This window comes from Rhinopithecus bieti, unplaced genomic scaffold (assembly GCF_001698545.2).
Source record: "Rhinopithecus bieti isolate Rb0 unplaced genomic scaffold, ASM169854v2 scaffold_49371, whole genome shotgun sequence".
In the NCBI taxonomy this organism is placed as follows: Eukaryota; Metazoa; Chordata; class Mammalia; order Primates; family Cercopithecidae; genus Rhinopithecus; species Rhinopithecus bieti.
The window spans coordinates 2241086-2257918 of record NW_016821003.1 but is presented as its reverse complement, the minus strand read 5'-3'; the positions used below and the strand labels follow the sequence as shown (position 1 = coordinate 2257918).

The following is a 16833-nucleotide window of genomic DNA, read 5'->3' as shown; positions in this document are numbered from 1 at the left end:
TAAAACAAACAAACAAACAAAAAACTGAAGTAAAACTAAAGTAAAAAACAAAAAAAGGGTGCATCTAAACAGATAAACAGACAATTAAAAAATCTTCCAATAAACACCATTGATTATCTTACCAATTGTTGAAAGTCAAAAGCCTTTTTCTTTTTTAAAAAAATTCACAAAGTAAAGGTGCCCACTGTAACTTCTTGTACTCAAAATTGTATTAGAAGTTCTCATTAGTGTACTAATATTTTTTAAAAAATGAAGACAATAATACTTGAAAAGGAATGAATAAAATCCTTTATTTGCAGAGAATGTGTGACTATGTAGAAATACCCCAATATGATCAGATATATTTTTCTATTCCCTATTTTACTAATTTGCTCTTTAAATCCTTACCATTTCCTTTCTTCTGATTGCTTTAGGCTTATTTTGCTCTTCCTTTTATATGGCCGATGGTAAAAATCTGGGCTATTGATTTGAGAGCTTTCTGCTCTTTTAATACAGACATTTAGAGCTATAAATTTCCCTCTAAGGACTCCCTTAGTTGCAACCCACACATTTTGATTTCATAGTATCTTTATTTACATTTGTTTCATAATTTTTTTTAAATTTCCGTTTTGCTTTCTTCTTTGATCTATTGGCTATTTAAGAGTGCATTATTTAATTTCTACGTATCTGTGAGTTTCTCAAATTTCTTCCTATTATTGGTTTGTAACTTCATTCCATTGTGGTCAGACAACCTACTTTGGATTAGTTCTATCATTCTATCATGTATTGAGGTTTGTTTTATGACCTGGCATATAGTTCACAGTGCAGAATGTTCCAAGTTCACTTGAGAAGAATATTTATTATACAGTTGTTGAGTGTTCCACAGTGTTAGGTATAGTTTATATTGTTTTTCAAGTCTTCTACCTTCTACCTTGATTTCTGCCTCAATGTTTTATTTATTATTGAAAGTGAGGTATTAAAGTATGCAACTATTACTTTTAATTTCTAGATATTTTATGCTCAAAAAATAGATATTTTATGCTGAAAAACATAATTGTTTTATACAATTGCTTTGTAGAACAGTTGAGACAAAAAAGAAGAAAAACTATGCATTTATACTGTCTTTTATAAGTAGATAATTATTGTCACTGATACTCTTTTTATTTTTAATGTGGATTTGAGTCACCATCTGGGGTCATTTGCTTTCAGTTTGAAGAAAACTTCCTTTAGTATTTCTTAGTAAGCATGCCTGCTGGTGACAAATTCACTCAGTTTTTTTTGTACATCTGAGAATATCTTTATTTCATATACATATTTATTTTGAAAGATAGCTCTGCTGAATATAATTGCTGGTTGACAATTTTTTTCCTTGAGCATTTTGAATATGTTATCCCACGTCCGTCTGGCCTTCATTGTTTCTATGAAATTTTAGCTGTTAAGTGATGAGTCAATTTTCTCTTGTTTTTAACATGTTCTACTTGGTTTTGGCTTTCCGTGTTTTCACTATGATATGTCTATTTATGAATATCTTTGTGTTATGTTCTTGGAGTTCCTCAAGCTTTCTGGATGTATAGACTATTTTTTTTTAATTCAGGTTTTCAATGATATTTTTTTCGTTTCTTTCTCCTTCTCCTCCCTTAGTACACTCACTACATATTTGTTGGTGCACTTAATGGTGTTACACATTTTTTGAGACTCTGCTTATTTCTCTTTATTCTTTTCTTCTTTCTCTTCTTTAGTTTGTGTATTCTTTTTTTTTTTTTTTTTTTTTTTTTTTTTTGAGACGGAGTCTCGCTCTGTCGCCCAGGCTGGAGTGCAGTGGCCAGATCTCAGCTCACTGCAAGCTCCGCCTCCCGGGTTTACGCCATTCTCCTGGCTCAGCCTCCGGAGTACCTGGGACTACAGGCGCCCGCCACCGCGCCCGGCTAGTTTTTTGTATTTTTTAGTAGAGACGGGGTTTCACCGTGTTAGCCAGGATGGTCTCGATCTCCTGACCTCGTGATCCGCCCGTCTCGGCCTCCCAAAGTGCTGGGATTACAGGCTTGAGCCACCGCGCCCTGCCAGTTTGTGTATTCTTTATTGTTCTATCTTTGAATCCACTTATCATTTCTTTTGCCAATTCAAGTCTACTGTTTTAGTCACTCTAGTTAATGCTTTATTGTCCCTCTCATGGGCTTTTTGTTTTTCCCAGCTGTTTTCCCCCATGGGTCATATTTTCTTCATTCTTTGCATGTCTCATAATCTTCTGTTGGAATTTAGGCATTTTAGATAATATAGCAAAACTGGGTACTATCTTCTGAAAGCTTATTTTATTCTCTTGTTTGTTTAATGACTGGCTGGATTGTTTTAGTGAAGTCTATTTCCCCCTCTGTAGTATTAAATCTCTGATGTTTCACCTCAGGGAATCTCAGCCATGGGTGTGTCCACAGTCACCTTAGAATTACAATTGTCTGGGCAGGGCTCTCCTTGATTGCCTTTTCCCCTGACCACATCTAGCTGTTGAATTCCATTAATTACCAACAGGATTTCTGTATTGTTTGTAAGGCTGCTTTGGAACCTAAATTGCTCTAAGGACCAATCCATTCAAATTTGATCTCCTTCGAAAGAGTAGTTTCCTAGGTCAGACTTTCAGATTCATTCTGACCCAGGTGGACTCCCGAGGCTCCCTCTTTCCAAGATTCCCTGCTTTTCACTCCCCTGGGCAAAATCCCGAGCTATTGGCTCTGGAGCTGGTGTGAAGATCATGGCATGTTTTTCTGAGGAACAGCTATACCTTAGGACAGAGCATATGATGCCGAGGGAAAAATAGCCTCAAGATTTTTTGGCTTGCCTCTCCCAGTGAACAGTGGGCTAGGGAAAGGACTATTGAGGCTCCATATTCTCAGTGGCACAGTGCCCAGCTAGAGCCTCTCTCCCATGAGTGGGGACCAGGAGGAAGAAAAGAGTCCCTGCCTCTTGACCACACTGACTTAGAGCTTAGCTTGAACGGTAAGTAACTAGGAACAGAATGAGAATGTCTGACATCACACCTTTCCCCCAGAAAATAGTCCTCCAAACTGCTCGCTGCAGGGAGAAGGACCCCTGTATTCTTGACTAAACCAGTTTGGAGTAAAGTTTCTACCTCACTGAGCTGAGACAAGGAAGGATGGGAGTGGGTTCTTGTTCATGCACTCTCAGAGTCTTACCATTCTTACCAAGCTCTAGTCGATTTTCTTAAATAAGTGTTTCTTTATTTGCTGCTTGCCTCCAGATCCATTTCCAGAATCTTTAAACGTTTTTCCATTTATAATTTTCACCAGTTTCACTGGAAAGCACATCTGTGGAGCTCCTTTTGCCATCATGCTGAAATGGAATTCTCTGATAAGATACACTTTCATAAATAAAAAGAAAGTCTTAGAAGATTGTTGAAGCTAAAATCAATGTATAAGACAGTTAAATTATCAGCAGCAGTGAGTTGAAAATATATTTTTAAAAAGGTAACTAAATTGTAAACAGGTTTACTATCACAAGAAACCATATACAGCAGCAAAAATAAATCTAACAAAAAGATGTGGACATTTTTGTAAAAAGGCTAAAAACGTTATTGAGCATATATTAAAGAACATAAATAAATCACTGTCTTAATGTAAAAACTGATGATACAAGATGTAATTATTTCAAAATTGGTAATATTTAAAATATACTTGCTAGCCGCTACCGAATTTCTTATAGGAATTTTATAAAACTTGATAATCTGATTCTATATTTTCAGAGAATAGCAAATGAACAATAATAGCCAAAATATCTTTAAAGAACACGGTATGAAAAATGCTGTAACCCATATCAAGATTTATGATAAAGTTTTCATACATAAGAAACAGGGTATTCATTCAGGGTTAGAGACCAGATTATTGAAACAGAAGAGAGATCTCTTAAAAGAATGAGGATACATAAAAATTTCATTTGTGAGAAAATGAGCTTTGACGATCAGTAAGTAAGTGGTAAGTTACTCCATAATTAACATTGGAAAAATCAGTTTTAGTATAGAAAACAATCAAATTAATACAACAACCTAAAATAATTGTATATGATTAAGAAATTTTAAATAAGAATTTTAAAATAAGGCTTGAAAACACTAATTATAAAAGATTCATAAAATAAACTATATTAAATTCAAAATTTAAATGAAATGAAAAGGCATGTGTTAAAGAAGTTAAAGAGTGTTAAAGAAGAAACCACAACTTTGTAGAAGATATTTACATTTAGGATTTAAAAAATTATTCCAAAATCATTAATTTGAGCTTTGTGAAGCTGCTAATATTCTATGGTTTTTGATGTGTAAAATAATGGCAATTTCATTTAGCCTAATGAAAGAACTCAAGTAAATTGAAAACAAATACAAATACCAATCCAAAAATAGGAAGAAAAAAAAAAAAAGATGAGTAGATAAAAAAGGAATTGATGTTGCCTGGAACTGGCAGGTAAAATTTAGCAAGAATAACTCATAGACTTTCTTTACTCAGTCAACAATTTTCTGTGTGTAGAAAGGAGAGCAAGATAGGCAAATTCCAGGATTAGTAAAAATATATATATATAAATATGAATTTAGTGTTAGACCCACCAATGCTTTTCTCAGTAGTAAAGGAGATGGCTTTGTTCTGCAGCAAGCAATATTCCTGCTACGGTTTCTAAATTATTATAATAGTCTGTTATAAAAGGAGAATATGGGAAGATTGTTTCTCATAGAAATAATGTCAACCACAAAAAGACAATAGCTTCATTTCAGTTTTATTAGCTGTCTCTTGAAGAACAAATTCTATCTTTTGTTTTGAACTATCGTGTATAAAACCATCCAGAAATATTCTTTGTACTAATTAGCTGTACTCAGACTTGTCATATACTTTCTGAAAATATAAAACAACTATATATTCTATATCTGTTTTGAAATAATGTTCCTCGCTTTTAGCTTACTGGTATTTCCGTCTAGATCATGACAATAAAGATTACTGGATCATTTGGTATATAACTGCTTAACTACATTAGAAATCTCTTTTTCTAAGTATATTCAAATTACTATATAATGATGTACAACCAGAAGAAATTCAGAAAACAATTGTTAAATCAGAGTGCTTTTTCTATTTGACTGCTTATTAGAAAAGCATTATAGGCCTGTTTATATCTTAAACAAAGCAAAATTAAATATAACTATACATCTATTTTGGGGAATGACTATCAGTTTTTGGACATCCTAGTATAGTGCTGTATGGTACAGTAGTTTTATAAAACTTATTTGAAGTCATCTGAATGGAGTATCTCACTTAGTTGAGTATTTTGGAAACCAATAGGATACTGATGCTCAGAAGTTAGATGGCAATGGTTTGGAATCATTACCATTATATGCAATGATTAGGTAGCCCAGTGTTCTGGGGCCTCTAATTTGCCAGTATTTGAAAAAAAAAAAAAACCCAAATAATTATTTTGCCCAAATAACACTATGCACAGTAACCAAACTTGTGTTTATTTACTTTTGGCTGTAATATCACTGAGAGTTAATCAACATTTCCATTTTGAGTAAATGTATATCTTTCAGTAATCAACATGAGAAAACACATTAACAATTATTATATACAATGTGACTGCAATTTGTGAATGAGGATGAATGATAACAAAATATTTCAACTTGGGGGTGAAAGTTTGAGAACAGTGTGTCTAACATGGGAGCAGCCACTTCTCACTGACCAGTTTTACTTTGAACTGAAGTATATTCTTAAGTATTGCTTAACTGTTGCTCCAGACAACCAGTGTATACCTCCATATAATTAACTGACACATGCAAAATGGAGCACAAGCTTTTATGACTTCTCATTTTGTTCTTACTGTGTAACCACTATAGGTCTTCTCTACAGAATTTTAATGTATGTCGCATATCTCCTCCGGGTAGTAAATAGGGCTTTTGCTGTATCTTAGTGTGAATGCTCTAGGCCATGAGTGACTCTCTTTTTAGGTACCTGTGGGCAATCAACAAAGTGCATTGTTTTGCAACTGTATTGTTATACAGTCCAACTTTTAATACAGAGCTTCTCAAACTTGTGTTTCAAATATGATGACATTTTATCCAATCAAATTTGCTTAACCTATTATCATTCTAAATAAATGATTTATTTTATTATCAGGCTAAATAAAGAAAATCAAACTTATGTATGATATACGGAGACGAGATAAATATATGTCTTCGGAAGGGACACTTAAGATTATTTTTGTAGAAGAAATGTTTTGCATTTTTAAGGTGATGATGGTAAAACTCCCTTGGTCCCTTCGAGGTCCCATTCATTCAACCTGTTACGGTTGTCCTGGTCCATGCAGATTGAAAAAGTGCGGGCCGGGCGCGGTGGCTCACGCCTGTAATACCAACACTTTGGGAGGCCGAGGCGGGTGGATCACGAGGTCAGGAGATCTAGAACATCCCGGCTAACACGGTGAAACCCCGTCTCTACTAAAAATACAAAAAATTAGCCAGGTGAGGTGGCGGGCGCCTGTAGTCCCATCTGCTCGGGAGACTGAGGCAGGAGAATGGCGTGAATCCGGGAGGCGGAGCTTGCAGTGAGCCGAGATCGCGCTTCCGTCTCAAATAAAATAAAATAAAAAAATGAGTCGGGGAGAAAGCTTGAGCAGTCCACTGAAGTTGGGATTGTCTTGAGGTTTGCAAAGGGTTCATGAACTGGAAAAAAAAAGTGTTATTTGGGCAGTCATTTTGAAATGATGCAACTTACTGTAATTTTTACTTTTTTCAGATAATTCCCTCAGTATTTTGGCAAAGCATAATGGATTCAACCGCCAGAAGCAAGAAGTCTATCTTTTACCAATCATAATCAGTGATAGTGGAAACCCTCCACTGAGCAGCACCAGCACCCTGACCATCCGGGTCTGTGGCTGCAGCAATGACGGTGTCGTCCAGTCTTGTAATGTTGAAGCTTATGTCCTTCCAATTGGACTCAGTATGGGCGCCTTAATTGCCATATTAGCATGCATCATTTTGCTGTTAGGTACGTATTTCCTTCATAGCCTACTGGTCACCCTTTTTCTGGTTCATAAATGACTGTAAATAAGGACAGAAAACTCTCATCTATACAGGCAACAGCATTCCCTTGGGGAAAAGGAACTTCCTTTCCTTCTCCACATTTTGAGATCTCTAAGAAGAAGTGAAGAGAAAAAGGGTTGTGATAGTAAATGTCCAATTGAAGAGGACTTTCAGTGCCTTTTTCAATTCCATCACCAGTAAACCGATGAACAAGGCATAATGGTGGTGGCAGTGGGGAAGGGCTTTTATGTCGTTACAACACCATCTATTACATAAGAAGAACTCTGGGTGTGAGGCATACCAGTTCGCTGCAACAGCAGGCTCTACTATGCCCACAACAGTGTTTCATTATAGATTGGGTTGCCAAGTCCATTGGATCCCAAATTTGGTCATATGAAAAGAAAGCAAATAAGCAAACTAAAAATAAGTTTTCTTCAAATCACCATTGCTTTTCTTTGATATTTTCCTTGATATAAACATCAATTTAAAATGACGATTGCAAGTTAAGATTCTATAACCTTTTAATTAAAAAATCCAATTATAAAATGAGATTAGACAATAGGAAAATAGAAAAACAAGAGAGTCCTATCTTATCCTACCCTTGAGGAACAAAACACTTTAAAGACGGTGTCAGTTACTGTCTTTCTTGTTCCATCTGTCTTGCTCACCCAGTGCCTTGGATTTAAGCATCACTTTGCTGACATATTTTGCTCCATTAACCCACATTTGATTTGGCTGATCTGGCTAGTTGGGTATGTTTTCCTTGCCCTTTCTTCACATTCAGGTTTCTCTTCCCAGCTAGAGGCATTCCAGCCCTCCCACAAGACAAGTTGCCCGTGCAAATTTGACATTCACTTTTTTAATAAAAGAACATAATTTGACTGGAGAGTGCCTTGAAAAACCGTGAAAGCCCAAGGACCTAGTTTGCTCCTTTTTTTAATAGAAGGGAGCTTTGGAACCAAAGGATGTTAAAGGACTTGCTTAAGACATACATCAAGCTTGTCATACTTTCATAGTCATACTTTCACTAGTCATACTTTCAGTGCTATTTTCTATTTTGTGCCACTCACTGTAATGATCAAAACAGTATAAAATGTAACTTTCACCATGAATGGATGCATGCCAATTGTTTTAACCCAGCTCTATCAACGTATAATAAACCAATAATCTGAAACAGTATTTACTCAAAATTTAATGTTCATCATTCAGAAGGATGTTTAGCTTAATTCTCCAGTAAATATTATTAAAGGTGTATGTTCACACGATTTTGTAAAAATACCCCTCTCTCCTAACATATATAGTGTGTTGCTTGTGAAATTATATGCTTGTTTGGCTGACTGTTATTTAATATTTTTCCTCTAGTCATCGTGGTGCTGTTTGTAACTCTACGGCGGCATAAAAACGAGCCATTAATTATCAAAGATGACGAAGACGTTCGAGAAAACATCATTCGCTACGATGATGAAGGAGGAGGGGAGGAGGACACAGAGGCTTTTGACATTGCAACTTTACAAAATCCAGATGGAATTAATGGATTTTTACCCCGTAAGGATATTAAACCAGATTTGCAGTTTATGCCAAGGCAAGGGCTTGCTCCAGTTCCAAATGGTGTTGATGTCGATGAATTTATAAATGTAAGGCTGCATGAGGCAGATAATGATCCCACGGCCCCGCCATATGACTCCATTCAGATATATGGCTATGAAGGCCGAGGGTCAGTGGCTGGCTCCCTCAGCTCCTTGGAGTCCACCACATCAGACTCAGACCAGAATTTTGACTACCTCAGTGACTGGGGTCCCCGCTTTAAGAGACTGGGCGAACTCTACTCTGTTGGTGAAAGTGACAAAGAAACTTGACAGTGGATTATAAATAAATCACTGGAACTGAGCATTCTGTAATATTCTAGGGTCACTCCCCTTAGATACAACCAATGTGGCTATTTGTTTTAGAGGCAAGTTTAGCACCAGTCATCTATAAACTCAACCACATTTTAATGTTGAACCAAAAAAGATAATAAAATAAAAAAGTATATGTTAGGAGGTTATAAATCTTGTGGAGTGTGAATTAAGTATGTGGAGTGTCTAGAAGTCCTTGGATATTTGATATTTACCTGACCACCACAGGCAAAGATTGGGATCCTGGCTAATCCTTAGAGAAATGGTTTAAATAGAGGAAAAAAATCAAAATTAAAAGGTGCTTTCTTAGAAAAAAAAAAATATGGACCTGCAAGGAATCTGCTGCTGATATGTGTCTTCTGCAAGGATTTTTATGAATGCAAATGGTTTTTTTCCCCTTCACCAATAAGGATCCCGCCACAAATGATAAAGCAATACTTGGTCTGCTGTACATTATAACTTTATGGAGTTTTGAGAGGCCTCCTAGATTATATGGTACGGTGACCACACATTGTACATAATTGTTGGCCCCACTCACCAGAGACTGAATAGTATCTTTAAATATTGTGTCGAGCCTTAAAATATTCACATGTTCGTAATCCATTCCAGGGTGGGGCATGCCAATTCAGTGGTGGGAGGAGAGAAATCCCATTCAAACATGCTTGTTTTCTAGAAGCAGGATTCCTCGTTCCCTCCGCTTCATCTTCTTCCACAAGGACACAAAGATAAACTGTATTACACAGTGGACTACATAAGAGACAGATGGTTTTATTGCTAGCGCGTGAATTTATTTGTTTAATCCTCGAAATAAATATTTTATTGATGTCCATTAATGCTTTTATTTATTAAGGTTGGTAATCTATAGATTAAGGGGATATATGGGGAAAAAACTAAATTATATCCATTAATAATCCTTTAGATTGTTTTATATAAATATATATACAATGAATGTTTAATACATGTACATTTTGATGAGATGAGTATGGCAGGCAATATTATCGAAAGGAGAGCTGTTGTCTCTTTAGAGTAGAGAGTATGGCAGGCAATATTATCGCAAGGAGAGCTGTTAGTCTCTTTAGAGTAGAAAGTGTTATTGTACAGCATTTTCCCAGAGAAACTTTTGGACTGTTTTCTATTTTGTTCATAATCCTAGTATTTGGTGTTTTTACTACAAGCACAAACATCCTAAAGTATATTGATTCCTGTGAATATTTAAACTCTAGACTTTTAGATACCTACATAATGCCCTGGCCAATAAACATGCTTCAAGTTACGCCCCCCCCACAGTTTTAGAGCAGGAACTGATTTGTACATAATTTCACTGCTTACGTTTTTAGCACTCCTATCCCTGATCTTCATGGTGATGCACAGAATGTCTTAGACTCCAAAAAGGAACAGCACTAGAAGATGTGAGCATATTTAATTTGTAATGCAAACCTGCCATTTAGGAGTAGAAAATGTATGATAAAACTCAAGTATTACATGCAGATCATTTTAATTTTCTACTTTGCTTTAATGCAATATTGTTTATTTACTCCATGTATTGTATTCAGAGAAACTCCTGTATTGTTTCCTACTTTGTGAAATATATTTTTATAAATACCTTTGTTGTCATTAATTTTTTTTCAATCAGTGGAAGATCTATTAACAGAATCATCAACTCTAAAATTCTAGAATACTCAACTAAACCATCCCAAGGGTCACTTTTGTTTGTAAGAGTCTTTATCATAAAAAAACAGAGAAGAGAAATGGCTTGCCAGTGATCATACACCAAGATGCCAGCAGGGACATAAAAGGAACACGGAACGCCTAAAGGCTAGTCCACCTGTGTCACTTGGGTCCTTCTGGAAGCAGACACATTGAGCAGGGAAAACCTGCAGACAAGTTTGCGGACCTAAAACTTGTAACAATAAAGGGATTGGGAGCAGGATTTGGCAAGAGAGTCTTAGACTGCAGTGCAGACCTGGCAAAATCTCTGCTAGCCTGACAGGGGGTTCTAGAGTGAAAACATATCCATTAAAGCAGTCAGGCTGTGGTCCTCTGTCATCTCAGTCACTGGTGTGGGTCTGCTAAGAAGAGAATGGTTTTTGACTCAAAAACTGAAGGCACCAACTTCTAGAGGCTACCTCCACAGTGACAGAAACAACATGTTTAAATACTGTACTAACAATTTATAACTATCCAGTGGCTTAATCAAGCTTTTATTGAGTTTCTGCTGAGAATAAGTCATCTTTTCTATGTAGTATTATGACTAGTGAACACTTTTTCTTGAGGTCAAAAGGATGGTCCAACATGACCTTAAAATATACTAGGACTTGGCACAGTGTTAAAAGAAGTGCTTGGTGAATGTAAATTATTATTAGTAGTTTCAATAATAATCAATAGTAATATTGTAACTATCTTACACCTTCCAAACCGAGGAGAGATTATTATTATGTTTTATGTATCTCTTGAACATCAGACTCATTTCTAGCATACGTTGACGTGCCCAAAGATTATAGACACATAAATATGTCTAACAGAAAAATTACAGTGTTTTTTAAGGAGAATAAAATCTATATCCTCAGATATTGATAATCAATCAGGATAATCTTCATACAGTGGTTTCTGTGAGAGGGAGATAATGTCTGGTGTACCAGTTGACCAGACATCGCCTCAGTATTCTCTTTGCCTAGGAGACAGAATGAAAGCATGAATCTCTTGCTGACTTTCTTTGCCACCACAGTGTCAGCATTTTGCGTTTAAAAGCCTATTTCAGGTCTTGTAACATAGAATAAAGTGACTAATACCTTGATCCTAATAAGATTGACCTATACTTTTAGAGTGTCGTGAATTAAACAAAATCTCATGAACTCTCTCTCTCTCTTTCTCTCTCTCCTGCTCTCTCTCTCTTTCTCTCTCTCCTGCTCTCTCTCTCTCTTTCTCATACACACACACACACACACACACACACACACACACACACCAAACAGATAAAAAACACACTTTACTTGAGGTTTTACTTTAGCAATAGACTTGCCAGGACTTTCTCAACCAAAAGAGATCAATAAGGTTCCTAACATTTTCTAAGATTTAAGTTTCCCATGCTCAACTTGTTAAATAACACATTTTAAAAACTTTATTGAAATGACTATTTTTTTTAAAGCTCTGTGCATTGTTGTCTGTTTCATCAACATTGGCATAGCAGAGACAAGAGTACTCTCTGCTAAATGGAGAAGAATGGTTAAGTTGGAGCCAAGTGAGACAAAGTTACCTCCCTCCACCTGCCTCACAATTCAAGGTTCCCACCTAGGGAACTGATGCATCCCTGGGTGACTGGACACAACATGGGATCAATTCAGCCTCTACTCTGTCTATGATTTGATCAAATCATATTAGCAAAATGTCTCTTAAACATCCATATATGAATATTAAAGAGTATTAAGGGGTATTTCTTACAATATTTTTATGAGTATAGTTATAAGTTTCTAAATACAATAAGTTTGTAATACGATGATTAAAATATGCTATTTTTAAATTCATGTGTTAACCTTGCCACACAGAATTATGACTTCTAGGGTGTAAACTTTAAAGTGAAACTGTTTTGAAAAAAATCTGCAGTTAAGTGTATGTGTATATATAGAAGAAAAGGAAACTTAGATTTACTGGTATCACCAGTGAGGCAAGAACGCTTAGAAAGATACAAATGTGTCTTTGGGAGAGTTTGCTTAATCAGATGCTTAAAGTAAGACAAGTCTCTGCATGAGACTTAGAAATCTCCTAGGAGCAGGCGGATTCCACACTGAGACTCAACAGAGTTCTGGGCTATGCTGTATTTTGGAAAAGGAAAAGCGGGTGCTGAGAGCTAAGTAGCCAATTACTCTTTATAGCCACATAAGGACTGAAGGCAAGTAGGCCCTTCCAACAAGTTGTATTATGCGATCACTGGCTTTGCAGGGAATCTCACGAATGTATAACCTTCTGATTGCCTTTTTGATTGAAAGTTCCATCTGAGATCAGGGCAGTGGAACCAGTAATAAGATTTCAAAAAAATCCCATCACTGGCACTGTCGGAAAGGCTGAGCATGACTGAAATCCTATCATTGTCAGTCAAAAAGATAAGGTAACAGCGGGCATCACTATAAAAGCTTTATAAATGCACAACTTAAGCATGAATATCAACATTAAAACAAATATATATATATATATATCATTATACATATTTATAAATATATTCATGAATATAAATATGCACACATATACACAATTAAGTTACTGGGTATAATTTATAGTTTTAATTTTTCATCTCATAATCTCATGCATTGCTAAAAAATTGAAATTGTGGCTCTCTTTTTTCATGAATCTAACCTTGAATTTGAAAGAAATTAAATTGAGGGTAAAGGGTTTAAAAGCAGGTTTTTATTTGCGAACAGAATAACGGCTCATAATACCTGGGCTTAGAATTAAATATGTCACATTGTGAGGCTGTACTTAGACTTTTAAATGTCATTGTATCTTTTGTGGAGAAAATAAGTGTAGAATATATTATGCAGGAAATACTTTTCTATACTTTTTTCGATTTCAATACTGTTTTATTTGCTATAAAAAGTGTCTTTGCACTGTTACTCAGTTAGCCAAACAGTGTTGAATGTATTTTTTGTCCTTGTAATTATTGCTTCTTATGATAATTGTAGAAGAGCATGTCTTTATGATCTATCGTTTAAAAATACATTTATTATCATTGTATTTTTAGTCAACACAAATTTATGGATTACGTGGTATACTGTTGATATTGAAGATATTCTAGTCCTAGTATTTTGAGCACAGACCTAGTGTTATGGAGGACATAAAATTTAAAAATTTCCTGACTTGATGGGCTATCTGAGGAACAAGAGTTTTGTCTGCCACATTTATTGAGTATCTCTCAGTACAGAAATTAAGCTACATGGTTGATACAGAAATATTAAATACAGCAGCATTCTCAAAGTTATTTTCTTTGTTTATAAAATGTACCTAATCAATCTCATAAGAACTAATTGTGGAATTTTTTTTTTTGCCTATGGATAAATACTATTTGAGTCTGGGTTTAAGTTTGGTTGGTCTGACACTAACACCCCTTAACTTTCAACTAAACAGTTCTTTCTGTAAATATAATATGAGACTTTTGATGATAAGAAATAGAAACTAAGTTATATATAGCGGTATGGAAGTACTGAGGAGGAAGTAAGGGACCCCATATGGTAAGACCCAAGAAGGCATCACGGTGAAATTTTCCAAAAAGATGGGAACTCAAGAATGGGTGCAACAGAAATCACAGTTTTCCCAATACTAAAAGGGAAAATTATAAAAGCACCAATGGCACATTTTGGACATTCAGAAAGATCCAGAAGTTAGGTGCTCATAGGACTCTCTAGGTTTGCCAAATTGTAGTGTTTTATGGATAGGAAAAATGAGGTTCAGAAACATTATAAGGAATTTTCAGGGATAAATTACACGTCAAATATGTGAGAGAAACAGAAATTACATGCTGGTATTTGGGGACATCTCCTGAGTTGTAATGTTGTAAGTGATTTTGTATGTATTCTCCTCCTTCCTTTATGTGTGGAAGTTGCACCTAGGTCTCAAGGTTAGTAGGCATTTGCTGAAGAAAATAGTGCCTTTCTGTGGTATTTCCCCAATTTGAGTTACCTGCCACCATCTAATTCACATCTTGAATGCAAGTATTATTTCTTGCAAGTATCCCTACTAATAGATAATAGATATTTCTATTATTATCCACAGATTACAGAAGAGGGTTGCTAGGAGGAATGTCACAAGATGCTGTCTGAAGAGAAAGACTGTGGAAAACCATGGCTTCAATGAACTCAGAGGTCAGGACCAGAAAAGGAAATGAGAGGTCACCAAAGCTAAATGTTAATTTCTTGGGATTTCTTCTGTACATGCAAAGAACTCCAGGCCATCCTATGATTCCTCACAAATAAGAGGAAGATTTTAACAATTATGCTCTAAGACGGAACATGACAATTTAGGAGTCATTGGGATCACCCTCCCCCTTTCCAATACTGTTCTGCTTTGACTACAAATATGTCTAATGGTTTTCTAAATTTTCTTAACCTCTAAAGTTTAAGAGCTATGTCATCTTTGTCAAGTCTGATTGTTGAGTATGTGAATGGATGTTTTTGGCTCAATGTTAGAGCCAAAATTTATAAATAATAATTATTTATAAATAATGATATTGCAAATAAACTTTTAAAAAGACATTTAAACATAAAAATTCTTTTCTATAAAATACATACTAGGTACTAGGCTAGTAACAGAAAAAGGATATACCCAACACAATTCTCTTGCCTTTCAAGACATGGAGTTAAACTGGATAAATTATAAAAGCAAATAAATGATAAAACATTTGATTTGGCTATCCTGTGGAAGAACTAAGCAGACAGTGTTTTTAAAGCACAGAGAAAGAATATTTATCTAAGTCTGCAAAGGCAAGATATCTTTCTTGAGGCTGTGTTAGAATGAGTCTTGGAGGGAAACAAATCTTAGACAGGGAGTATCAAAAAGTAAGGCTAGCTTGAGGTCCTGACACCTGAAAATAAATGGTGATGTGAAGGGATCTCTCAATGGGCTTCATTATTGTGTTTCTCGATGTATGAAATTCTCCAAGTTACAAAAACAATCAGTATCCTTATTTATTTAAGAAATATGTACCAAAGAGTTCCCATTCATTTGGGTGCTGGGAATACAGCATTGAATAGGACAAAAGAAATTTTTTTTTCCAAAGAACTGGTAATATGGAAGAAATGTAAATAAATAGAAATACAAAAAAAATTTTGATATGATAGAACAGAATAGATGGATGAGAAATGAAATGTTTTACTTACAGTGGACAGAATGATATTTGAGTTGCCATGTGAAGTTTTTTTAATCAAGGAAAACCATAGTAAAGAGTTTGGGAATGCTTATGTTAGTTGTTCTCCTAGACTGAATCAGTGGCATGTACAAGAAAGAATATGAAGTCCAGATTATGGTGGATAAAGAGATGCAACAGATGTGAAAATCTGGGAAGAGACCATATTATCCAGGTTTTTGTCAACCAAGATAAGGAGCTCATGGTTACTTCTTGTAAAAGAGAAGGCAATTGAAGGGATCTAAAAGCAGGGGGATGATATGATCTAATTTATATTTTAAAAATAATCACTCTGACTCTTATATGAAAATCAGATTGTAGTAGACGTGAATGAAAGTGGGAAACCAAGATAGAAGGTTTTTATCATAAGCCAAGGAACATATTATCTTGACTTTATGGAGTGGTAATACAGATAGAAGGAATACCCAGAATTCACATATATGTTGGATATAAAATTGGTAGTAATGGTAGTTCAATTACATGCTCAAAATAAAGATGGAATCTAAAAATAACTCCCAGAATTTTTGGCTTGAACGACTATGTAATTCGTAGGGCCAATTACAAAATTTAGGAAGACAAGAAGTGAATTTGTTTATCAAAGGCTGACATCCTAACTTCTCTACTAATGGACAACAGAAAAGGATAACAGAAATCAGAGTCTTATAGAAATTCTTACATGGGGTGTGTTAGGGACTGTATTAGGGTTCTTCAGAGACACAGAGCCATTGGTGAGAGAGAGGAGCTTTTAGCAGGAATTGGCTCATGAGGTTATGGTGGCTGAGAACGCCTACGATCTGTTGTCTGCAAGCTGGAGGAAAACCACCAGTATTGCAGTTCTATCTGAGTCCTAAGGCCCGAGAACTAGGGGAGAAAAGATGTAAATGCCAGTCTGAAGTCAGGAGAAGATGAAATAAGATATTCCAGCTGAAACAGTCAGGCAGAAAAAAAGGGAACAAATTTCCCCTTCCTGTTCTTTATGCCTTCAGTGTATTAGATGAGGCCCAAGTATACTG

General features: G+C 35.5%; 1 protein-coding gene across 2 annotated transcripts in view; it reads left to right on the top strand.

Annotated features, from left to right (window-relative positions):
* Positions 1-14919, top strand: part of CDH8 (cadherin 8) — a 395507-nt gene extending 380588 nt beyond the window's left edge. Inside the window, exons 11-13 of one of the 2 annotated variants that reach the window (XM_017860108.1) lie at positions 6750-7001; positions 8399-8581; positions 14692-14919. In XM_017860108.1, the coding sequence (XP_017715597.1) occupies positions 6750-7001; positions 8399-8581; positions 14692-14738 (482 nt within the window). In that variant the 3' untranslated portion in view covers positions 14739-14919. Of the gene's footprint in view, positions 1-6749; positions 7002-8398; positions 10535-14691 lie in introns of those variants that run through there. The other variant, XM_017860107.1, reaches the window with a different exon arrangement.
* Positions 14920-16833: the final 1914 nt, after the last annotated feature.